This window comes from Phocoena phocoena, chromosome 4 (assembly GCF_963924675.1).
Source record: "Phocoena phocoena chromosome 4, mPhoPho1.1, whole genome shotgun sequence".
Lineage (NCBI taxonomy): Eukaryota > Metazoa > Chordata > Mammalia > Artiodactyla > Phocoenidae > Phocoena > Phocoena phocoena.
In genome coordinates, this window is record NC_089222.1 from 86,515,424 (window position 1) to 86,541,112 (window position 25,689).

At 38.1% G+C, this 25,689-nt stretch overlaps 1 protein-coding gene across 1 annotated transcript in view; it reads left to right on the forward strand.

Moving 5' to 3' along the window:
* The window catches only part of CFAP44 (cilia and flagella associated protein 44), a 144,802-nt gene that overhangs the window by 38,632 nt on the left and 80,481 nt on the right, over window positions 1–25,689 (forward strand). Inside the window, exons 9-14 of the mRNA XM_065875861.1 lie at window positions 3,041–3,196; window positions 4,012–4,059; window positions 4,641–4,740; window positions 5,430–5,524; window positions 8,191–8,400; window positions 9,024–9,134. Coding sequence (XP_065731933.1) covers window positions 3,041–3,196; window positions 4,012–4,059; window positions 4,641–4,740; window positions 5,430–5,524; window positions 8,191–8,400; window positions 9,024–9,134 — 720 coding nt within the window. The remainder of the gene's footprint in view (window positions 1–3,040; window positions 3,197–4,011; window positions 4,060–4,640; window positions 4,741–5,429; window positions 5,525–8,190; window positions 8,401–9,023; window positions 9,135–25,689) is intronic.

A 25,689-nucleotide genomic window follows, 5' to 3' on the forward strand; every position in this document is an offset into this window, starting at 1 on the left:
CAGGGTACATCAAGTTGATTGTGAAGCTTTAATCCGCTGCTTCTGAGGCTGCTGGGAGTGATTTCCCTTTCTCTTCTTTGTTCTCACAGCTCCCGGGGCTCAGCTTTGGATTTGGCCCCGCCTCTGTGTGTAGGTCGCAGGAGGGCGTCTGTTTTTTGCTCAGACAGGACGGGGTTAAAGGAGCAGCTGCTTCGGGGGCTCTGGCTCACTCAGGCCGGGGGGAGGGAGGGGTACGGAGTGTGGGGCGAGCCTGCGGCGGCAGAGGCCGGCGTGACGTTGCACCAGCCTGAGGCGCGCCGTGCGTTCTCCCGGGGAAGTTGTTCCTGGATCCCGGGAACCTGGCAGTGGTGGGCTGCACAGGCTCCCCGGAAGGGGGTTGTGGATAGTGACCTGTGCTCGCACACAGGTTTCTTGGTGGCGGCAGCGGCAGCCTTAGCGTCTCATTCCTGTCTCTGGGGTCCGTGCTTTTAGCCGCGGCTCACGCCCGTCACTGGAGCTCCTTTAAGCAGCGCTCTTAATCCCCTCTCCTCGCGCACCAGGAAACAAAGAGGGAAGAAAAAGCCTTTTACCTCTTCGGCAGGTCCAGACTTTACCGGACTCCCTCCCGGCTAGCCGTGGCGCACGTTCACGCCGCCAACCCCAGTCCTCTCCCTGCACTCCGACCAAAGCCGGAGCCTCAGCTCGCAGCTCCGCCCGCCCCGGCGGGTGAGCAGACAAGCCTCTTGGGCTGGTGAGTGCCGGTCGGCACCGATCCTCTGTGTGGGAATCTCCCCGTTTTGCCCTCCGCACCCCTGTTGCTGTGCTCTCCTCCGCGGCTCTGAAGCTCCCCCCTCCGCCTCCCGCAGTCTCCGCCCGCGAAGGGGCTTCCTAGTGTGTGGATACCTTTCCTCCTTCACAGCTCCCTGCCACTGGTGCAGGTCCCATCCCTATTCTTTTGTCTCTGTTTATTCTTTTTTCTTTTGCCCTACCCAGGTACGTGGGGGGGTTTCTTGCCTTTTGGGAGGTCTGAGGTCTTCTGCCAGCTTTCAGTAGGTGTTCTGTAGGAGTTGCTCTACGTGTAGATGTATTTCTGGTGTATCTGTGGGGAGGAAGGTGATCTCCGCGTCTTATTCTTACGCCATCTTCCCCTCATCCCATGTTAGCACAGTATTAACAGTGGACTCAGATGTCCTTCCAAAATGCCTGGTATGAATGGGTCATTTTCTAGGGATAACGATGCCAAACATTTGTTAGATGTTTTTTTTACTGAGTTTATCAATTAGAAATACAAAGGTGAGCTGATAGAGTTTGCCTATGGATGCTCCCTTCCTGGTGCTCTGTGCACTAGTGAACTCGCTTGTTCTCACCTGTGGACACTGTCCTGCCCATAGTGTGGGCTAAGCTGGGACATTGCTTCTGCATCTCCATCCTTCTGGCTGTTGTCACACCTCTTCTCCCACCTACCCATGTGTAGGTACCCTGCTGTTGCTGGCAAACCTGCAGTCTTCTGATCTGCCTTGTGGTCCCCACAGTATGTATTTCTACTGGGGCCTTTCATAAGAAAATATTCATAAAAGGGAGTATTCTCCGGATATTCTTTAGGAAGTAGTATTATCAGAAGTGAGACTCTATTATTATTTTTTTTACTAGTGTGGTTACTCTGATACTTACTGAGCTTATGTATGGCTCACACAATATATTAGAGACATGTCTTCCACAGTTTGTCCTCTTACCATTGGCTTTTTGAGTCATGTTAAATTTAATTTTGTTCTATTTTACTCATTGCTCTGAGAATCTTTTGTCCTTTATTATGTCATACAACATATTCAGTATCCTTCCAAGGCATATGTCACCCCCAAATACGTCAAAATACCAAGTGGAGGAGCACCTCAAGAGAAGAGAAGTTAAATACTTCACAGAAGATCCCTTCATGGACATCACTAATTTGCTTCCCCTTTCAAAGTCTGCCCTTATCTCTTCAGTCTTCTATGTTGTAAATCTCTACTTCTCACCCTCTAGGAAAAACCTACTCCAACTCCCAGGAGTTAGTCTGACCCTAGGATCTGGGACTGTCCTCCACAATGCTACTCTGTAGGACACCACCAATCCTCCCAAAGTCTGAGTTGTTGAGTCTAGGATGACGTAGCAGGATGTGGCTACAGAACCATCCAGGCTGGGCTTTGGCACTTCACAGAGGAAGTCCTTCTGAGTCTCTTCACCACATAAAGTGAAACTGTGCTCCCTCATCCTTCCCTAGTACTATTCTGGTCTCCTATTGCAAGAACAACAATCCTTATCTGAATAGTACAGTCTAAATCTATGATAAAGAAGAGAAACATTATCTCATGAAGACATTCCCTACATCCATTTTTCTCTGCTTATAATGAAGATAGTGCTTGAATCATTAAGCAAGAAGGTCTGTGTCCCCTCTCCAGGAGCCCATGAATCTAATGTAAGACGAGGTTCGTCATGATGTCTCAGTGTATGACTGAACCATTTATTCCTTGTGGCCGCTATATATGCAGTAAGGCCTGACAGAAACCTGGAAATAAAGTTTACTTTGGGCAAATTAGAATTCTTATTCAGGTCTGTATTTTCTCACTAACCTCCATAAATACAAAGGAAATTATAATAATTCATTATTCCCATTTCAGAGCAAAATCCCAGGGTTAGATTTTATCTGGTGTTTTAATTTATACCTACTCATTATTTTCCTGAAACAAGAAGAAATGACTTTTGAAAAAAAAAATGGGGCCTAGGGGCTTCCCTGGTGGCACAGTGGTTGAGAGTCCGCCTGCCGATGCACGGGACGTGGGTTTGTGCCCCAGTCCTGGAAGATGCCACATGCTGCGGAGCGGTTGGGCCCGTGAGCCATGGCCGCTGAACCTGCGCATCCGGAGCCTGTGCTCCGCAATGGGAGAGGCCACAACAGTGAGAGGCCTGCGTACCGCAAAAAAAAAAAAAAACAAAACCAAACAAACAAAAAATGGGGCCTTTTCTGGCTTATAAAATATACATTCAGAAACTGCTGATTGATTAAAGTATTTTCTTATTTTTTAAGATATGGGATTTTGAGGCAATAGACACTGCTGATACTATAGACGAGACTGGATTGTTAGAGATAGAGCCCATTAATGAACTTCAAGTAGACAAGAATGTCAGACTCTTCTCTATGATAAAAATGAATGAAATTGGAAATAACTTTTGGTTGTCTCAGGTAAGATGCACTCTTCTCTCTTTGTTCTTTAAAGTTATCTGGACATTGGGACTTCCCTGGTGGTCCAGTGGTTAAGACTTTGCCTTCTAATGCAGGGAGTGCAGGTTTGATCCCTGGTCGGGGAGCTAAGATCCCACATACCTCACAGCCAAAAAACCAAAACATAAAACAGAAGCAATACTGTAATAAATTCAATAAAGACTTTAAAGAAATACATTTAAAAAGTTACCTGGGGCTTCCCTGGTGGCGCAGTGGTTGAGAGTCCGCCTGCCGATGCAGGGGACACGGGTTCGTGCCCCGGTCCGGGAGGGTCCCACGTGCCGCGGAGCGGCTGGGCCCGTGAGCCATGGCCACTGGGCCTGCGCATCCGGAGCCTGTGCTCCGCAATGGGAGAGGCCGCAACAGTGAGAGACCTGCGTGTGGCCAAAAAAAAAAAAGTTATCTGGACATAAAATTAAAATAGTAGTATAATTTATGGTCACTGTAAATCCATTGTACTATTAAGACTACTGTTGATACTACAATGAAGAGTTCCCTGAATTTTGATATTTAATTGACTTGTATTTTATACACAGAAAACAAATTAGCATTTTTATTATGTTAAATTGACTAAGTTTTATGAGATTGCTTCATTTATTGTGTCGTTGTGTTCTAAGATGCATGAAAGTTGCTATTGTTTAATTTCAATCACACTTTAAAATATATGTAAGTTTTTGGTATGTTTTGTCCTTTAACTAAATCATAAAAAAAATTCCTTTAATTTGATAAAAGTCCAAAACGATGAACAAAATATTATTAGGTATTTAATTTTTTAGGATTCCAATGGAGCCATATGGAAGCTTGACCTTAGCTTTTCAAATATTGTAAGTTGCCTATTTTTCTTTTTTTCTAATTCTCATAGTAAAGACCTTTGTTGTTATTCTTTAAAAGATACTCTTTTTGCATGTTTGATCATTGTTGTCATCAAAAACTTGCTCAGCATATCCAAAGAATTCATACTGTCTCTGTCTCTTGTTATGACTTTACATAAAAAAGGATCTATCTCATAACAGAATTTACAAGAAAAGGGGCAATGACAATGCCTAACATTATACAGTGCTTTACAGTTTTCATAAACATATGGCATTTTAATGTATATTATCTCATATAATCCTCACAACTACTCTGTTTTGTAGGCAGGCAGTTGCCATCATCTCATTTTACTGATGAAGAAATGGAAACCGGCATTTGAAATGACTTGTGCTAAATCACACAGCCATCAAGCGCATCATCTGTCTCTCCTAATTCCAAACTTCAGCGCCCTTTCTATCTTACTATGCCTTTTCTTATTTCTGTTCAGATAAAGTCACATGATACAGGGTTCTAATTGCATTTCTTTAAACTTGGCCTTAGTTCTGTGTTAACCTATCTTTGAGCTCTAATAGGATCTTTTTTTTGTTATCAGACCCCAGATCCAGAATGCCTCTTCTCCTTCCATTCTGGAGCCATTGAAGCCTTGGCTGTCTCTCCTCTCACTTATCTCATGGCCACTACTGGCTTGGACTGTAAGTAGGAGCTCATATCTGGACCTTTGTGTTTTGTTTTCAATTCACTTTTTAATGTGTTTGATTAAAGTATTTGAGAATTTTTCCAAAAGGGAAGCTTTTTGATGCAAGTGAGGTGAGTTTCAGGAGAGGGGAAAGGGCCCAAAATACGGCAACCATGGTTATTGAAAGAGATTAAAATAAAGACACATCAATAAGTTACTCGTGAAAATACCATTCATCTTGGTGTTATCCACATTCATGCTTTTCCTTTTCTTTCCATATCCTTTCTTCCTTCTTGACTTACAGTGAATCTATGTGGACTGTGCAAGGTGAAATTGATCCACCAGTCAATCATCAGTTGTTTCTTTACTACAGTCGTCCCTTGGTATCTGTGTAGGGATTTGTTCCAGGACTCCACTGATACCAAAATCCACAGATGCTCAAGTCCTTTATATAAAATGGCATAGTATATATATATATATATACATATATATATATAATGGCATATAAACATTATTCATGTTTATAAGTTACCTGATTGAGGATATACATGTAAAGTTTTAACTAAAGAAAGGCCATTAGATTATCAGTTGATTTAATTTTTATGATGTTTCTTGTTTAGTGCTTAAATGTGAAGTGAGCTAAAGTTATTAAAGATATTTATATATATATATATAAATGTTTCTTTTAAAACTGTCTTTCTGTAGGCTCTGTTAGACTCTATGATTTTGCTAGCAAAACTCCTTTGGTTCAGATGAAATTCAAACAAGGAGGTACTGCCCTTGCTTGGGTACCACGACGGGTAAGCTTATTGTTATGATGAATTTCTACTAGAATCTATTTGTAAATATGGTATATTAGTGCTATTTCTTAGAAACACAGATATTTTCTGACTCTGGATTTTAGAGAAGAACAAAAATTTTAGTTCACTCAGAATGTGATAGAAATCATATCATGACTTTGCTATCGTGATTTTGGTTCTGTTTTAATGAAAATCTATTGTTATGCCACCTAAAGTTTAGAAATAGTTCCATGTTAAAAAGTAATTACCTAATGGGCTTCCCTGGTGGTGCAGTGGTTGGGAGTCCACCTGCCGATGTAGGGGACACAGGTTCGTGTCCCGGTCTGGGAAGATCCCACATGCCGCGGAGTGGCTAGGTCCATGAGCCATGGCCGCTGAGCTTGTGCGTCCAGAGCCTGTGCTCCGCAACGGGAGAGGCCAGAACGGTGAGAGGCCCACGTATAGCAAAAAAAAAAAAAAAAAAAAAAAAAATAGTAATTACCTGACAGAACTTTGTGTATCTGTCCCTTGCCTGACTCTGATTCATTTATTCTATACATTTCCAGCATGTGTGCAACGTGCCAGTCCTGATTCTGGGAATATAGCAATGAACAAAAAGAAAAAAAAGATTTGCCCTCATGAATCTCCCACTAGAGTGGGAGACAGGAGGCAGAGACAGACAAAAAACAAAATAAGTAAATTTATGTGATATGTTAGATAATGATAAGAGCTATGGAAAAAATTAGAGATCATTGTTCTAGTTGTCTATTGCTGTGTAATAAACTACCCCAAATGTAGTGGCATAAAACGGCAATCATCTTATTTTGCTCAGTCTCTGGTTTGGGAATTCGGACAGGTGACAACAAGGATGGATTATCTCTGCTTCACAGTATCTGGGGCCTCAGTAGGGGAGATTTGAATGGTTGGGGCCTAGAGTCATCTGAAGGCTTCTTTGTTACAGGTCTGGCACCTGGGTTGAAGGTTAAGCTAAGCTGGGATGTCAACAGCAGTGCTTACCTGAAGCCCATGCCACATGGAGAGGTCATTATCACAGCATGGTGGCCTCAGGGCAGTCACACACTTCTTTATGGCAGTTCAGACCTCCAAGATCTAGTGTTCCAGCAAATAAGGCAGAAGCTGCTGTCCTTTTATGACCTGGCCTCGGAAGTCACATAACGTCACTTGTACCATACTCAGTTGGGTGGAGCAGTCACAAGCACCCCCCACCCACCCAGATTCAAGGAGGGAGGGACTTAAACCCCACCTCTCCATGAGAGGCATAGCAAAAAATTTGCAGCCAAGTTTTTAAAATGTCATGGGAATATTTGGGGAATATTTTATCCTTATTGTTTTGGGTTGAAGTCAAAGAGAAAATGTTCCAGGCCCAAAGTAGATGTGGAGGTGGCTGGAATGGAGGGGAATTTCATGATGGGATCAAGACCAGAAGGAGAACTCAGGCCAGGGAGTAGAAGCAGAACAATGATGAGGCTGGATTAAGTAGAAATGACAGAGTATTTAGATTACCAAACATGGATCTCTCTTTATCCTAATCTATTTACACTCTTACCTAAATTCTTTAAAATACAGCCTATGTAATTGAATCATTTTTTCAGATGCTTGGGCAATGTCCATAGAATGTTTCCTTTTTTAGCCTTATATCCAAGTAATGATCATATGGACATTATGCTTGAATTGCCCCTTCTCCATACCCTCTTGCCTTTCTGGAAAACTGCACATCATTGTTTACAATTTAGCCCAGGTCAGGTATCATCTCCTCTGCATATAGCCCTCCATGACCCCACCTTCAAGTAGAGCTGTGTACTTCTTCCTTTGCGGTTTTTGTTTAAGGACTGTGTATATACCTCTTTTATAGCACTTATCACAGTGTACTAAGATGACTTGCTTTATTGACTGTCTTTCCCACCAGACTGTTTGTTCTTCATGGCGACGCCGTATCTTACTCTTCTTTGTACTTCCAGTGCCTCTACAGTTACTGGTACATTTAGACACTTAGTAAATGTTTGCATAAACATTCAGTTGGAATTGAATGGAATATAGTTTTCTTATTCCCAAGGTTTTCATAATTGCCTGGCTTCAGGGATGATCAGTCTGCTCTAAAGAATACCAAGGCTCTTGCCCTTCTCCTGAATGCCTTTTGAGATAGCAGATTTAGTACATTAAGACATTGCTAGATTTATATCTCTGGCCCAGACTTCTCCTCTAAGCTGCAGACTAGGTCAGCTTTCTTTGCTATGTGCTCTCAGAATGTTTATTTCCTTTTACTTATTTCAGTTCATAATTCCATATTCATTTGTGTGGTTGACTAATGTCTGTCCTCCCACTCGACCATACATTTGTGAAAACAGGGGTTGAGACTGTTTATGCTCACACTTGGGCTGCTGGTGATGGGTGCCTGGCACATAGTAGATGGATGCTCCACCAACTTTTGCTCATTGAATGCTTGGATTGTCATTGTTTACCTGTCTCATGGTCTGCAGTGATAAGGAACTGTCATAGAAGAGATGGAGGTTACCAGAAAGTAGTATAAGGAATTATTGATTAGCATTTATTTTAGTTAATTATTTAGTTAAATAATTTAAGTCTAAATAAAACACAGAAATCTGTTATGTAGTACAGCTTTCTTAATCAACAAATTTCAGAAAACTTGCATTTCTTTTTTGTCCAAGGTAAGCAACGGTGGAGCACAGATTACTGCAGGATTTGAAGATGGCGTTGTTCGAATTCTTGAACTTTATGATCCAGAAGGGCTCACAAGTTTTGTGGGACGGAAGAGAGTTTCAGATGCAGATATTCGTTTGAAACAGGTTTTCAAACCTCATACTTCTCCTGTCACTGCTTTAGCTTATGATCGTGATGGAGAAGTTCTAGCCACAGGGGTAAGTAGTAGATTTCCTTGTGTTTCCTATTGAATTTTCCTGGTTAACCCTGCCTTATTAGTCTTCCTACTTAATGATGCCTTATTTGCTTATATTCCTTTCTGAGAATATATCCCTATTTTGTTTTCTTTGTATTCAGATTCTTTCAGTATAGTCTGTGCATGACATTTAAAAATATTCTTACAAATTGAGTTGTAATGCTTATTTTAAATGAATAGAAATGTTCAACTGGGAATCATGCAACGTGTTTTATGTATCATCAATGTTTTATAACCTAGGTATGTTCTTATATAGAATTGGCCTAAATGAAGAGAATAAACATGTAAATGCTTTATGCATAAATAGGTGAGCATATGCATTGTGGAATTTTTTGTGAATCTTATATACAGGTATGGTGAGCATCTTTTCAGAAACACATACAAGAAAACATGGTTTGTCAAGTGTTCTCATGGGGAAAATGAAGCAAGTATTTGAAACAAGAATGTTCCCAGAATAACCTGGGGAAATATGATCTTTGTAGGTATACGTATACAGTGGGTGTAATATAGCTGTTAAATGCTTCTTTGTACTGTATGCAATATGTTTCATAATAATATATATTTCGGTATCTCTCTTTTTCTTAGAGTAAAGATCAAACTGTCTTCTTCTTTGAAGTGGAAAGGGGTTATAAGCCAATCGGTTATATTACTACTCCTGGACCTGTTTGCCAGTTAACCTGGTCTACAGCCTCTCATGTAAGTAGTTATTTGTCTTCATGTTTAAATCTCAGTTACTACGTAGTGAAGTGATCTGGTAGATAGACAATAGTGGGTGGAATTATTAGCTCCACTCCTGGGTCCCGCTGTGAGGGGCCAGGGAAGCTGCTCAGCTTTACTAGTGGAGCATTACTCAGGAGCTTCAAGCCCTTCCCATTACCTTCTCCTTCTTCCATAATCTAATTATTGTATCAGACTTTGCGTCAACAATGGAGACTTCAGCCCAAAACACATGTCAGAATGTGTTGAGTGTACTTGTCCTCATGTTTAATCTCTTTACTTCTCTTCTGCTCCCGTTCCAGCTCCATTTTCTCTTCTAATCTTCCATTGCCTCTTTTCTAATAACAATTGGGGATTCAGTATTGATTACTAATCTTATTTAATGCCCCTAATTTCCCTAATTTTGAGCATAGGATAATTCAGTCACCTGAATATTGATTGAATGTCTAAACCGGGTACTGTACTAGGGTTCCAGCATAATAATAATGCTGATGAACTGCCCAGAGGTACTGTCAGGATTTTGTGGGGGGGTAACATCTGTAATCTATTTTAAGCTCTTCTAAAGAAAATGGCTATAAAAATATAGTAGTACCTAGTAAAAATATTTTTTAAATTAACAAATACTCATTGTTTTCATCTTTGCTAGGCCCTGGCAATGGATTCAATAAGCAGTACCTAACAGTATCTTCTGAAGGAGAAAAAAAATACACATGTTTAAGAAGTTATATTGATCTGTGATAGAATTATTTAAGATTTCACAAGGGAATGGGTGACTAAATTATCAGTGATATCAGTGGTATAGACAATACGTGCTGTGAATATAGAGCATGTATATCAAGAAAGGGAGAAGTTAACACGTGATGTGAGTTAGTTGAGAGGAGGAGAGTGCAAGTTGTATAGGTGAAGCAAAGAGAGCTGCAAAGGATGCTCTGTGTTAAAGCATGAGCTATTGTATCACAACATATAATATTTTGTGCATCCTTCAATCATTTCCCTATATAACAAAGTTTTAAAAAACCCAGCATTTTTCAGGGGTTGGGAATGATGGGCGGGAAGGGGGTGGGTGTGACTACAAAGGGGCAGCTTGAGGGAGATCTTTGTAGTGGTGGGATAGTTTATGTTTTGATCGTGGATAGTTGCATGAATCTGCACATGTGATAAAATGACATAGAACTATACACGCATTCTATATTAATGTTGATTTCCTAGTTTTGATATTGTTGCAGAAGTAACCAGTGGGAGAAACGGCAAAAGGTATAAAGCTCTTTGTACTATCTCTGCAGCTTCCTATGAATTAATAGCTACTTCAAAATAAGAAACTAAAACAAAAATTAAGGCAGAAAAGGCATACCCCCCAAAACAAAAAAACAATTCAAAAGTCATTTCAGGCAGTGGTGCCAATCAGCACTTATATTTCTAGTATTATTTGGGAATTACTAATGTAAATTACTCTCATCTCACAATATATACATGCACCAAATCATCACGTTATGCACCTTAAACTTACACAATGTTATGTCAGTTATATTACAATGAAGCTGAGGGAAAAAAGTAAATTAACATGTATAACTGTTACTGCACACTTCAGTTGACAAATGGCAATAGCAGTTAGCCCCTACCAGCTCACTGGTCAGACCTCCTACCTTCCTGAATGCATTAAGCTTCTGCTCATTATTTTGATTTCCAATAAAGCTGCATCACACACAGAACCATTCCATCTGCAGTGGTCACTACCATGATCACTTAGGCAGCAGTGTGGAGAAGTTACAAGGGAGCCAAATGAGAGGCAGGTAGATCTATTGGACAGCTGTGTTCCAGAGAAGATGTGACCAAAGTGTGAAAGACTGTGTGGATAAGAGATAGGTAGAATTGACTGAACTTGGTGATCTTCTGAATTTCTGGGGGGTGATTTTGTTGTGTCTAAATGAAATTCATTAGAGTTTTTCTAAGACGTGTTTTTTTTCCTCCTGCATTTTTCTGAGAACACCATTCTCCCTGTTATCTAAACCAGAAAATCTTTAGAGCCATCTCTTCCCTACCTCTAACCACCCTGCTTTGGTGGTTCACCAAGCCCCCCCATTGGTTATGCACCCTAAACATCTGTTAAATCTATCTCTTCCTCTATGTTATCTTGTTCCTCTTTGTTTCATGCATTAAGCTTTGAACTTGATCTTCTCTGCCTAAAATGACCTCCTTCTTGTCATCCTAGCACACATCAACTCACTATATTTTAACACACACAGTTTACTAATATTTTATTAAGGATTTTTGCATCTACATTCATAACAGAGTGATAATTTCCCCCTTTTGTAATGTCCTTGCCAGGTTTGGAATCAAGGTATTTCTGTCCTCTTTTTTTTTTTTTTAAAAAAAAAGGTCTTTTCTATTCTCTGGACCTGATTTGTTGTTTGTAGGAGGATTTTTAATAATGGATTGAATTTCTTCAGTAGATGTCTTCTTTTAGCAGTTTATAGTTCTATAACTTCCAACCCACAATTTTATACCCAGTGGTAGTATCTTTCAAAAATGAAAGTAAGTAAACAATAATGTGAATTTTTGGATGAAATGAGCAACTCCTGTTCTCATGCAGCTTAGGGTTGTGCAAATGTTTTACAGGCAAAGGCCCAGCAGAATGTCAGGCTCCCTTTTCTGTATTTCCCTTTTCTCTGGTATCATGTGCCATCAGGTCCTAACTTTCTTGTCACTTTGAACTTCAGCTTGTGTCTATTCATCTCTGAGAGAATGCCTAAAGCTCTAGAACACTGCATTCTGTTTGGCTTCTAGGTCCCATGCAGTAAGTTGACCAATGCCCTTAGGAGAAAGAGGTGCAGAGAATGCCCAGCTCACCTCACCTAGCTTCCCTTCTCCTGCTATCTTGGCTCTTAGAGCTGTGGCTGTACTGGTTTCTCTGTGTTGTCTTGAACTAGCTGGTTTAGCAAAGTTTTCATGTGTCATTGAATTCAGTTTGCTAACATTAGTGTTTTTCATCTATGTTTATAAAAAAGATTTGGATAATATTTTCTGTCTTCATAGTTCATCATCAAGTTTGTTATTAAGGTTTTTTTCATCTCCTAAGATGAGTTGTAAACTATTCTCTCTCTCTGTTCTCTTGAAGAATTTGTAATATATTAGAATTTTGAGTTTTTGGCAGACTTGGTAGTAGAGCCATCAGAGCATAGGGTTTTGTTTTTTTTTGAGGTGCTTTAAAAAATTAATTCAATGCCTTTAATGATTATAATTCTTCTTTTTAAATTTTAAAGTATAATTGACATAAATAAGGCTCAGATATGCGACATGATTTGATAATTGTATACATTGAGAACTGATCACCACAATAAGTCTAGTTAACATCTGTTACCATACATGAGAACTTTTGAGATCTACTCTGAGCAACATTCAAATATGCAGTACAGTATTATTAACTATAGTCATCATGCTGTACATTACATTCCCATGACTTATTTTATCACTGGAAATTTGTACATTTTGAACCCCTCCATTTTGTCATCACCCAGCCCCTGCCTCTGGCAACCACCAGTCTGTTTTCTGTGCCTAATGTTTTTTTCTTTTTTAAAGATTCCACATACAATTGATATCATGCAATATTTGTCTTTCTTTTCCTGACTTATTTCACTTAGCATAATGTCCTCAAGGTCCATCCATATTGTTGCAAATGATAAGATTTCATTCTTTTTATGGCTGAATAATATTCCACTGTGTACATATAATCACAATGGAATATTTTCTTTATCCATTCACCCTTCAATGAACACATAGTTTCCATATCTTGGCTATTGTAAAGAATATTATGATAAACTTGAGGGTGCATGTATCTTTTTCAGTTAATGTTTTCATCTCAGATAAATACCCTGAAGTGGGATTGCTGGATCATGTGGTAGTTCTATTTTTAATTTTTTGAAGAATCTCCACAGTGTTTTCCATAGTGGCTGTACTGATTTATGTTCTCACCAACAGTGCAGAAGTGTTCCCTTTTCTCTACATCTTAGCCAACATTTCTTGTCTTTTTGATAATAGCTATTCTAACGGGTGTGAGGTGATATCTCATTGTGGTTTTGATTTGCAGTTCCCTGATGATTAGTGATGTTGAGCATATCTTCATGTACTTGTTGTCTGTTGCTATGTCTTCTTTGGAAAAATGTCTGTTCAGATCTTCTGCCCCCTTTATAATTGGGTTCTTTGTGCTTTTTTTTTTGCTAATGAGTTGTATGAGTTCTTTATGTATTTTGGATATTAATCCCTTTTCAGATAGATTATTTGCAAATATTTTTGCTTATTCATAAGGTTGCCTTTCATTTTGTTGAGTTCTTTGCTGTGCAAAAGCTTTTTTAGTTTGATGTAGTCTCACTTTGTTTTTTTTTTTGTTTTTGCTTTTGTTGCCTTTGCTTTTGGTGTCAGATCCAAAAACTCATCGCAAAGACCAATGACAAAGTCAAGGAACTTACTGCCTATGTTTTCTGTAAGGAGTTTTATGGTTTCAGGTCTTACGTTCAAGTCTTTAATTTGTTTTGAGTTAATTTTTGTGCACGGTATAAGATAGTAGTCCGGTTTCATCCTTTTGCCTGTGGCTGTCCAGTTTTCCCAGCACCATTTATTGAAGAGACTGTCTTAACCCCTTGTGTAGTCTTGGCTCCTTTGTCATAAATTAATTTACCATATATATGTGGATTTATTCTTGGATTCTCTATTCTGTTCCATTGATCTCTATGACTGTTTTTATGCCAATACCATATTGTTTTGATTACTATAGCTTTGCAGTATAGTTTGAAATCAGGTAGTGTGATGCCTCCAGCTTTGACTTCTTTCTCAAGACTGCTTTGGCTATTCAGGGTCTCTTGTGGTTCTAATCAGATGTATTCTTCTTGATTTAATTTTGGTAAGTACATTTTTCCCCCCTAGGGAACTTGTTTATTTCCTTTGAATTTTCAAATTTTTTGTCTGTAATTTTCATAATATTCTTAATGTCACAGGATCTGTAATGATGTTTCCTTTTCAGTTTTTTATACTGGTCATTTTTTTCCCTTCCTCTTGCTTAATCTTCCTAGATGTTTGTCAATTAGTGTTTTCAAGGAACTTTTCACTTTATTGATTTTATTTTGTTTTTTATTTTATTAAGTTATATTCTTTTATTACAATCCTACATTTACTGTCTTAAGGTTTATTTTCTTGTTTTCTAATTTCATGAAACGGATATTTATATTTTATTCTTCTTCTTTATATGTATCTTTATGTGTACCTTATAAAGCTATAGGCTTTAATGTATCCCACAAGTTTTGATAATGTAGTATTTTTATTATCATCCAGTTGAAAATATTTTCTCAGTTTCATTTTGATTTCCTTGACCTATGGACTATTAAAAAGTATTGATATTGTTTATTTATTTTTAATCTTTTTTTTTTTGGCTATATTGGGTCTTCGTTGCTGTGCACAGGGTTTCTCTAGTTGCGGAGAGTGGGGGCTACTCTTTGTTGTGGTGCACAGGCTTCTCATTGCAGTGGATTCTCCTGTTGTGGCGCATGGGCTCTAGGCACGCGGGCTCAGTAGTTGCAGCACATGGACCCTAGAGTTCATGGGTTTCAGTAGTTGCGGTGCATGGGCTTAGTAGTTGCAGCATGTGGGCTGTAGGGTGCACAGGCTTTAGTAGTTGTGGCTCATGGGCTCTAGCGCACAGACTCAGTAGTTGTGGCACACAGGCTTAGTTCTCTGTGACATGTGGGATCTTCCTGGACCAGGGATCGAGCCTTGTGTCCCCTACATTGGCAGGGAAATTCTTGACCACTGCACCACAGGGAAATCCTTTATTTTTATTATTTAAACTTTATTTTTATTGAAGTATAGTTGATTTACAATATTAGTTTCAGGTGTACAATATAGTGATTCAGTATTTTTATAGATTATACTCCACTTGAATTGATTATAAAATATTGGCTATATTCCCTGTGCTGTACAATATATTCATGTGGCTTGTTTATTTTATACATAGTAGTTTGTACCTCTTAATCCCCTACCTGTATCTTGTCCTCCATCTCCACTGGTAACCACTAGTTTTTTCTCTATATCTGTGAGTCTGTTTTGTTATATTCACTAGTTTGTTTCATTTTTTAGATTCCACATATAAGTGATAACATACAGTATTTGTCTTTGTCTGACTTATTTCACTAAGCGTGATACCGTTCAGGTCCATCCATGTTGTTACAAATGCAAATTTTCATTCTTTTTTATGGCTGAGTAACCACATCTTCTTTATCCATTCATTTGTTGATGGACAGTTAGGTTGTTTCCATGTCTTAGCTGTTGTAAATAATGCTGCTATGAACATTGGGGTGCATGTATCTTTTCAAATTAGTGTTTTTGGGTTTTGTTTTGTCGGGGATATATACCCAGAAGTAGAATTGCCAGATCATATTGTAGTAATATTTTTAGCTTTTTTAGTAACCTCCATACTGTTTTTTTACAGTAGCTTCATCAATTTACATTCCCACTGACAATGTGCCAGGGTTCCCTTTTCTCCACATCCTCCCCAACACTTATTAATTATGGTCTTTGGGTTGATAGCCATTCTGGCAGTTGTGGGATGATATCTCATTGTGAGCTTTGATTTGCAATTCCCTGATGGTTAGTGATGTTGAGCATGTTTTCATATGCCTGTTGACCATCTGTATGTCTTCTTTTAAAAAAATGTCTATTCGGGTCTTCTGACCATTTTTAAAATTGTTTGTTTGGATATCGAGTTGTATGAGCTGTTTATATATTTTGGATATTAACCCCTTATGGGTCATGTCATTTGCCAATGTTTTCTCTTGTTTAGTAGGTTGTCTTTTTGTCAGTGGTTTACTTTGCTGTGCAAAAGATTAAGTTTAATTAGGTCCCATTTGTTTATTTTTGCTTTTGTTTCCTTTGTTTTAGGAAACAGATCCAAAAAAATATTGTATGGTTTTGTTCAGAGAGTGTTCTGCCTATGTGTTCTTCTAGGAGTGTAATGGTTTCTGGTCTTACATTTAGCTCTATAATCCGTTTTGTGTTTATTTTTTGTATATGGTGTGAGAAAATGTTCTAGTTTCATTCTCTAACATATAGCTGTCCAGTTTTCCCAGCATCATTTATTGAAGGGACTACTTTCCCCATTGTATATTCTTTTTTTTTTTTTTTTTTTTTTTTTTTATAAATTTATTTATTCATTTATTTATTTTTGGCTGTGTTGGGTCCTCGTTTCTGTGCGAGGGCTTTCTCTAGTTGTGGCAAGCGGGGGCCACTCTTCATCGCGGTGCGTGGGCCTCTCACTGTCGCGGCCTCTCTTGCTGCGGAGCACAGACTCCAGACGCGCAGAGCTCAGTATTTGTAGCTCACGGGCCCAGCTGCTCCGCGGCACGTGGGATCTTCCCAGACCAGGGCCCGAACCTGTGTCCCCTGCATTGGCAGGCAGACTCTCAACCACTGCGCCACCAGGGAAGCCCCCCATTGTATATTCTTGCCTCTTGTTGTAGATTAATTTTGCCCATAAGTGTGTGGTTTATTTCTGGGCTCTCTATTCTGTTCCATTGATCTATGTGTCTGTTTTTATGCCAGTACCATACTGTTTTGATTACTGTAGCTTTGTAGTATAGTCTGAAATCATGGCATGTGATACCTCCAGCTTTGTTCTTTTTTTTCAAGATTGCTTTGGCTATTCAGTGTCTTTTATAATTCCATATAAATTTTAGGATTATTTGTTTTATTTCTGTGAAAAATGCCATCAGTATTTTAATGGGCATTGCATTAACTCTGTAGATTGCCTTAGGTAGTATGGTCATTTTAACAATATTAATTCTTCCAATTCATGTACATGGGGTATTTTTCCATTTCTTTGTATCTTCAACTTCATCAATGTCTTATAGTTTTCAAAGTATAGATCTCCTACCTCCTTGGTTAAGTTTATTCCTAGGTATTTTATTCTTTTTCATGTGGTTTTAAAAAGGACTGTTTTCTTGCTTTTTCTTTTTGGTAGTTCATTATTAGTATATAGAAAAGCAACAAATTTCTGTATATTAATCTTTTTTTGCCTTTTTTATTTCTGTTTATTGTAAAGTTTATTTTTACAATTGCTTCAATTTCAACATTTGCAAGGACAACCACAGAAACAAACTTTTTATCAAATTTGTTGTCCTATCCTAGTATATGCCTAAATTCTTAGAAAATGTCATTTTATATTTGCAAACATTCACTCTGCTTAAGCATACTTCGGGGTGATTGATATGTTCATACATGTAAAATAGATTCTAGGTAATCAAGAACTAAAACATCAGACAATCAGGAACAAAAGTTTGCAAATTAGCCTTGAATAAGATGTTTATAAATGAATATTTTATCAGTCTGGCATTCTGCTATAGCAGAATACCATATACTAGGTGCCTTAAACAACAAACATTTATTTCTCACTGTTCTGGAGGCTGGAAGTCTGAGATCAGCCTCATGGTCAGCCTGCTCAGATGCCAGCATGGTCAGATTCATAGTGAGGGCCTTCTACCTGCTTTCCAGATCACTGCCTTCTTGCTGATTCCTCACATGGAGAGAGAGCGAGCTCTGGTCTCTTCATCTTATAAAAGTACTAGCCCCATAATGGGGGCTCCACCCTAAGGGCTTCATCTAAATCTAATTACCTCCCAAAGCCCCCACCTCCACATAGGGTTTCAACATATGGATTTTGGAGGAACCCAAATATTTAGTCCATAGTAAATGGTAAGCAGTTATTCCCTAAAAATATTTGATTTCAGGAAGTGTATTTTACTGAAGATCATTTAGGATATGTTGTTAGTATCTAAAATATTTGGGATACATTATCTAACCTTTCAATATTAGCATCCAATTTGTATCATTTCTTGAATAAGACAAGGGTAGACTGATTTTTTCAATTTTTGAGAGAGATTAATGAATCAAAAAGAATGACAAGATTAATAGTTGCTATATTCTTAAAGTTATGAGAATTAAAATATTCAATATTTTTCATCATGGGGAGAGTATGTTTACTAATTATCAAATTGGAAAATTGAAATGATACACTTCAGTTCATCCCCAAAATGCAATATTACTCATGTGATAAAAGCTTAATAAGTGTATTTTTGAGTGCACTACTTGAAAATTTGAAAAAAATGCTCTCCACAATGAAGGGGCTTTGATTTAGCTAGTTCTTATTGGTTCTTATTGGTAGTTTTTCCAATGTTAGTAACTTTGTCATATAGAGTAATTACAGAGTATAACCAGTGGGTGACTATTACATTAACTATGATTTGTCAATTGAATCTGCTAATCTAATAAGGAGTAAATGTCTAGGTCTTAACAATAACAATGGAGTTCTTCGTAGTACTTCACAAATACCCAGCCAACCCTTGTCAATTAATTTGCTTAGTGGAATTTAGATGACCTTCATAAAATATCCTCTTGATTTATCTAGTCACGTTGTAAATAAAAAGGTTAATCAAGGTGTAATACAAAAGAAAATGAATTTCCTTTTATAGAATTTCACTTGATTAGAAAAGGAAATCTATAAAATATGTTAGAGAAGTATTAAAGCTCCTTATTCCTATAGGGCATATATTCTGCTGCTTTGATTCATTTTGGGGATGAAGTCTATAAATAAATGTATATGTAAGAAAACCACAGCATTTTCTCTTTAGATGATTCTGAAGTTTTCTAGTTACCTAGCAAAAATGGCATGGCATGCATATATATGTATATATGCATATATGTGTATATACATAATATATATGTCATGTTTCTGTATACATATATGCATACTGTACATAAATATCAGTCTTCAAAATTTAAATAAATTTACTGGTTGTTGACATACAGCTTTTCATGAAGGAATTTTGTAAGACAGATTAAAGACAGGAAGAATAGAAACTGCAAAACAGTGCCTCTCTAACATCTTTCATCTCTAAAACATAAACTACATTCAGTCATCAAGGATACAGACCTTCATGAAGGATAGAGAAGTATAATGAAATTGAATTTTCAGGTATTTTAGAATTAACAATGTGATGAGAGTGACTTACTGTGATACACATGATGGATGAAAAATATCTGGTTGAGTTATTACAATTACGATGATTTTGTCATTTTATCACAAAAAATAACCCAACATCTTCCACTTGAATAAGATTACTTAAGAATGTGTGCATAGAACATACAATTGGGTAAGGGTCTGCATTAGCTCATGGAGTACTAGGTGGCTCAATTCAACCTTTTCATGAGGATAAATAAAAGGTTTGACAGAATAACCAAGGCATCTTATTGGTGGTGTGAGATGTAGCACAAATGCTGGGAAAACTTCAAGTACCGAAAAACTGATTCTGCTAAGAGGGAAGGCATATTCTGATCAAAAGGAAAAAAAGGAAAGAAAGAAAAAAAAAAGAGCCTCAAAAATTGGCTATCTTTTTTTTTTTTTTTTTTTTGTGGTACGTGGGCCTCTCATTGTTGTAGCCTCTCCCGTTGCGGAACACAGGCTCTGGGTGCGCAGGCTCAGTGGCTCCGCAGCACGTGGGACCCTCGAGGACCGGGGCACGAACCCGTGTCCCATGCATCGGCAGATGGACTCTCAACCACTGCACCACCAGGGAAGCCCAAAAATTGGCTATCTTTTTGATGTCCTCCTTAGTCTATGGAGACTCATGTTCAAGATGAGGGCATAGCAAAGGAAGAAATTATGACAAACCTTCACTAACTTAAGCTTTTTTTTTTTTTTTCTTTTAAGGTTTAAACAAGGAACCAGCTAAAGGATCCATTCTAATTCACTATTTTTTTCTAACTCTCCCTCCATCCATCTCCCTCTCCTCCTTGGCAACCACTAACTAAAGCTTATATCCCCCAAAACTATGTACTAAGATAAAGATGAACCATAAGTTAAATAGCTCTAAAATGCACACATATGGCCCTGTGTTGGATCATCCAAGTGATTTGGAAATCTCCAAATATGAAAATTGGAATAATGTAGTTCTAGACTAATAGAAACCCCAGAAGACCTCAGGAGAAAGAAACTCTTTCCTCCTCTACAGGGGAATAATATTCTAACATCAAGTAAAGAAAGGTTGGTTGGAAATTCCAATAAATTGTTTCTCTAACATTATTTCCAATGTCTGGATGCTTGAAGGGAATAAGCTGATGAAGCCATGTAGAGATATGTGACCTTGATTTATATTTTGGGTATCTATGAGTCAAGATATTCCTTGGATAAGGAATGTTGTTACTACCATTGGCTGTATCAGGCAGACAGACAATTGTTAATGGCTCAAGATTTTATAAAAATATTGATGAACTAGTTGTTGGCCAGGGCATCCAGTGCTAAGATGACTACCAGAAGTATCTCCAACTATGTTGACCCTTGGGTCCTGACTTTTATCATGGGTGTCCTGGTTAAGGGATGTAAAACAGCAACTCTCCAGTGGGCTTATCATGCATGATGGTAGTTGATACCATGTGTACAGTGTATGACTGTATATTAATCTTGTATTTTGCGACTTTATTCTAATACAGACTTTAGGATTTTTCTATATATAGTATCATGTCACCTTTAAAAAGTGAGTTTTACTTCTACCCTTCCAATTTGTCTTATTTTTCTTATTTGATTGCTGTTGCCAGGCCTTCCAATACTATGTTTAAAATATTAATAGAATTGGTGAGAGTGGGCATCCTTGTCTTTTTCCCGATTTTATAGGAAAAGCTTTCAGTTTTTCACTATTGAGTATGATGATAGCTCTGCGTTTGTCATAAAAGGCCTTTTTTATGTTGAGGTATGTTCCCTCAAGGCCAACATTGATAAGTTTTTTTTTTATCATGAATGGATGTTGAAATTCGTGAAATGCTTTTTCTGCATCTATTGAGATGATAATGTGATTTTTTAAAACATCTTTATTGGAGTGTAATTGCTTTACAATAGTATGTTTCTGCCTTATAACAAAGTGAATCAGTCATACATATACATATGTGCCCATATCTCTTCCCTATTGTATCTCCCTCCCTCCGAGCCTCCCTATCCCACTCCTCTAGGTGGTCAAAAAGCACCGAGCTGATCTCACTGTGCTATGTGGCTGCTTCCCACTAGCTATCTATTTAACGTTTGGTAGTGTATATATGTCCATGCCGCTCTCTCGCTTTGTCACAGCTTACCCTTCCCCCTCCCCATATCCTCAAGTCCGTTCTCTAGTAGGTCTGTGTCTTTATTCCTGTCTTACCCCTAGGTTCTTCATGACATTTTTTTCCCTTAAATTCCATATATATGTGTTAGCATACGGTATTTGTCTTTCTCTTTCTGACTTACTTCACTCTGTATAACAGACTCTAGGTCCATCCACTTCATTACAAATAGCTCAATTTCGTTTCTTTTTATGGCTGAGTAATATTCCATTGTATATATGTGCCACATCTTCTTTATCCATTCATCTGATGATGGACACTTAGGTTGATTCCATCTCCGGGCTATTGTAAATAGAGATGCAATGAATATTTTCATACATGACTCTTTTTGAATTATGGTTTTTTCAGGGTATATGCCCAGTAGTGGGATTGCTGGGTCTTATGGTAGTTCTATTTGTAGTTTTTTAAGGAACATCCATACTTCTCAATAGTGGCTGTACTAATTCACATTCCCACCAGCAGTGCAAGAGTGCTCCCTTTTTTTTTTTTTTTTTTTGCAGTACGTGTGCCTCTCATTGTTGTGGCCTCTCCCGTTGTGGAGCACAGGCTCCGGACACGCGGGCTCAGCGGCCATGCCTCACGGGCCCAACCACTCCGCGGCATGTGGGATCTTCCTGGACTGGGGCACGAACCTGTGTCCCCTGTATCGACAGGAGGACTCTCAACCACTGCGCCACCAGGGAAGCCCGAGTGTTCCCTTTTCTCCACACCCTCTCCAGCATTTATTGTTTCTAGATTTTTTGATGATGGCCATTCTGACTGGTGTGAGATGATATCTCATTGTAGTTTTGATTTGCATTTCTCTAATGATTAATGATGTTGAGCATTCTTTCATGTGTTTCTTGGAAGTCTGTATATCTTCTTTGGAGAAATGTCTATTTAGGTCTTCTGCCCATTTTTGGATTGGGTACTTTGTTTTTTTGTTATTGAGCTGCATGAGCTGCTTATAAATTTTGGAGATTAATCCTTTGTCAGTTACTTCATTTGCAAATATTTTCTCCCATTCTGAGGGTTGTCTTTTGGTCTTGTTTATGGTTTTCTTTGCTGTGCAAAAGCTTTGAAGTTTCATTAGGTCCCATTTGCTTATTTATGTTTTTATTTCCATTTCTCTAGGAGGTGAGTCAAAAAGAATCTTGCTGTGATTTATGTCATAGAGTGTTCTGCCTATGTTTTCCTCTAAGAGTTTGATAGTTTCTGGCCTTACATTTAGGTCTTTAATCCATTTTGAGCTTATTTTTGTGTATGGTGTTAGGGAGCGATCTAATCTCATACTTTTACATGTACCTGTCAAGTTTTCCCAGTACCACTTATTGAAGAGGCTGTCCTTTCTCCACTGTACATTCCTGCCTCCTTTATCAAAGATAAGGTGACCATATGTGCGTGTGTTTATCTCTGGGCTTTCTATCCTGTTCCATTGATCTATCTTTCTGTTTTTGTGCCAGTACCATACTGTCTTGATTACTGTAGCTTTGTAGTATAGTCTGAAGTCACGGAGCCTGATTCCTCCAGCTCCATATTTCGTTCTCAAGATTGCTTTGGCTATTCAGGGTCTTTTGTGTTTCCATACAAATTGTGAAATGTTTTGTTCTGGTTCCGTGGAAAATGCCAGTGGTAGTTTGATAGGGATTGCATTGAATCTGTAGATTGCTTTGGGTAGTAGAGTCTTTTTCACAGTGTTGATTCTTCCTATCCAAGAACATGGTATATGTCTCCATCTATTTGTATCATCTTTAATTTCTTTCATCAGTGTCTTATAATTTTCTGCATACAGGTCTTTTTTCTCCTTAGGTAGGTTTATTCCTATTTTATTCTTTTTGTTGCAGTGGTAAATGGGAGTGTTTTCTTGATTTCACTTTCAGATTTTTCATCATTAGTGTATAGGAATGCCAGAGACTTCTGTGCATTAATTTTGTATCCTGCTACTTTACCAAATTCATTGATTAGCTCTAGTAGTTTTCTGGTAGCATCTTTAGGATTCTCTATGTATAGTATCATGTCATCTGCAAACAGTGACAGCTTTACTTCTTCTTTTCCGATTTGGATTCCTTTTATTTCCTTTTCTTCTCTGATTGCTGTGGCTAAAACTTCCAAAACTATGTTGAATGAGAGTGGTGAGAGTGGGCAACCTTGTCTTGTTCCTGATCTTAGTGGAAATGCTTTCAGTTTTTCACCATTGAGGATGATGTTGGCTGTGGGTTTGTCACATACGGCCTTTATTATGCCTACTTTCAGCAGGGTTTTTATCATAAATGGGTGTTGAATTTTGTCAAAAGCTTTCTCTGCCTCTATTGAGATGATCATATGGTTTTTCTCCTTCAATTTGTTAATATGGTTTATCACACTGATAGATTTGCATATATTGAAGAGTCCTTGCATTCCTGGAATAAACCCCACTTGATCATGGTGTATGATCCTTTTAATGTGCTGTTGGATTCTGTTTGCTAGTAATTTGTTGAGGGTTTTTGCATCTCTGTTCATCAGTGATATTGGTCTGTAGTTTTCTTTCTTTGTGACATCCTTGTCTGGCTTTGGTATCAGGGTGATGGTGGCCTGGTAGAATGAGTTTGGGAGTGTTCCTCCCTCTGCTATATTTTGGAAGAGTTTGAGAAGGATAGGTGTTAGCTCTTCTGTAAATGTTTGATAGAATTCGGCTGTGAAGCCATCTGGTCCTGGGCTTTTGTTTGTTGGAAGATTGTAAATCCCAGTTTCAATTTCAGTGCTTGTGATTGGTCTGTTCATATTTTCTATTTCTTCCTGATTTAGTCTCAGCAGGTTGTGCATTTCTAAGAATTTGTCCATTTCTTCCAGGTTGTCCATTTTATTGGCATAGAGTTGCCTGTAATAATCTCTCATGATCTTTTGTATTTCTGCAGTGTCTGTTGTTACTTCTCCTTTTTCATTTCTATTTATATTGATTTGAGTCTTCTCCCTTTTTTTCTTGTTGAGTCTGGCTAATGGTTTATCAATTTTGTTTATCTTCTCAAAGAACCAGCTTTTAGTTTCGTTGATCTTGGCTATCATTTCCTTCATTTCTTTTTCATTTTATTCTGATCTGATCTTTATGAGTTCTTCCCTTCTGCTAACTTCGGGGTTTTTTTGTTCTTCTTTTTCTAATTGCTTTAGGTGCAAGGTTAGGTTGTTTCTTAAGGTGGGATTGTATTGCTATAAACTTCCCTCTTAGGACTGCTTTTGCTGCATCCCATAGGTTTTGGGTCGTCGTGTCTCCATTGTTATTCGTTTCTAGGTATTTTTTGATTTCTTCATTGATTTCTTCAGTGATCACTTCGTTATTAAGTAGTGTATTGTTTCGCCTCCATGTGTTTGTATTTTTTACAGATCTTTTCCTGTAATTGATATCTAGTCTCATAGCATTGTGGTCAGAAAAGATACTTGGTACAATTTCAGTTTTCTTAAATTTACCAAGGCTTGATTTGTGACCCAAGATATGATCTATCCTGGAGAATGTTCCATGAGCACTTGAGAAAAATGTGTATTCTGTTGTTTTTGGATGGAATGTCCTATAAATATCAATTAAGTCCATCTTGTTTAATGTATCATTTAAAGCTTGTGTTTCCTTATTTATTTTCATTTTGGATGATCTGTCCATTGGTGCAAGTAGGGTGTTAAAGTCCCCTACTATGAATGTGTTACTGTCGATTTCCCCTTTTGTGGCTGTTAGTATTTGCCTTATGTATTGAGGTGCTCCTATGTTGGGTGCATAAATATTTACAATTGTTATATCTTTTTCTTGGATCGATCCCTTGATCATTATGTAGTGTCCTTCTTTGTTCTCTTCTAATAGTGTTTATTTTAAAGTGTATTTTGTTTGATATGAGAATTGCTGCTCCAGCTTTCTTTTTGTTTCCATTTGCATGGAATATCTTTTTCCATCCCCTTACTTTCAGTCTGTATGTGTCTCTAGGTCTGAAGTGGGTCTCTTGTAGACAGCATATATATGGGTCTTGTTTTTGTATCCATTCAGCCAATCTATGTCTTCTGGTGGGAGCATTTAGTCTATTTACGTTTAAGGTAATTATCGATATGTATGTTTCTATTCCCATTTTCTTAATTTTTTGGGGATCATTATTGTAGGTCTTTTCCTTCTCTTGTGTTTTTGTGCCTAAAGAACTTCCTTTAGCATTTGTTGTAAAGCTGGTTTGGTGGTGCTGAACTCTCTCAGCTTTTGCTTGTCTGTAAAGGTTTTAATTTCTCCATGAAATCTGAATGAGATCCTTGCTGGGTAGAGTAATCTTGGTTGCAGGTTTTTCTCCTTCATCACTTTAAATATGTCCTGCCAGTCCCTTCTGGCTTGCAGAGTTTCTGCTGAAAGATCAGCTGTTAACCTTAT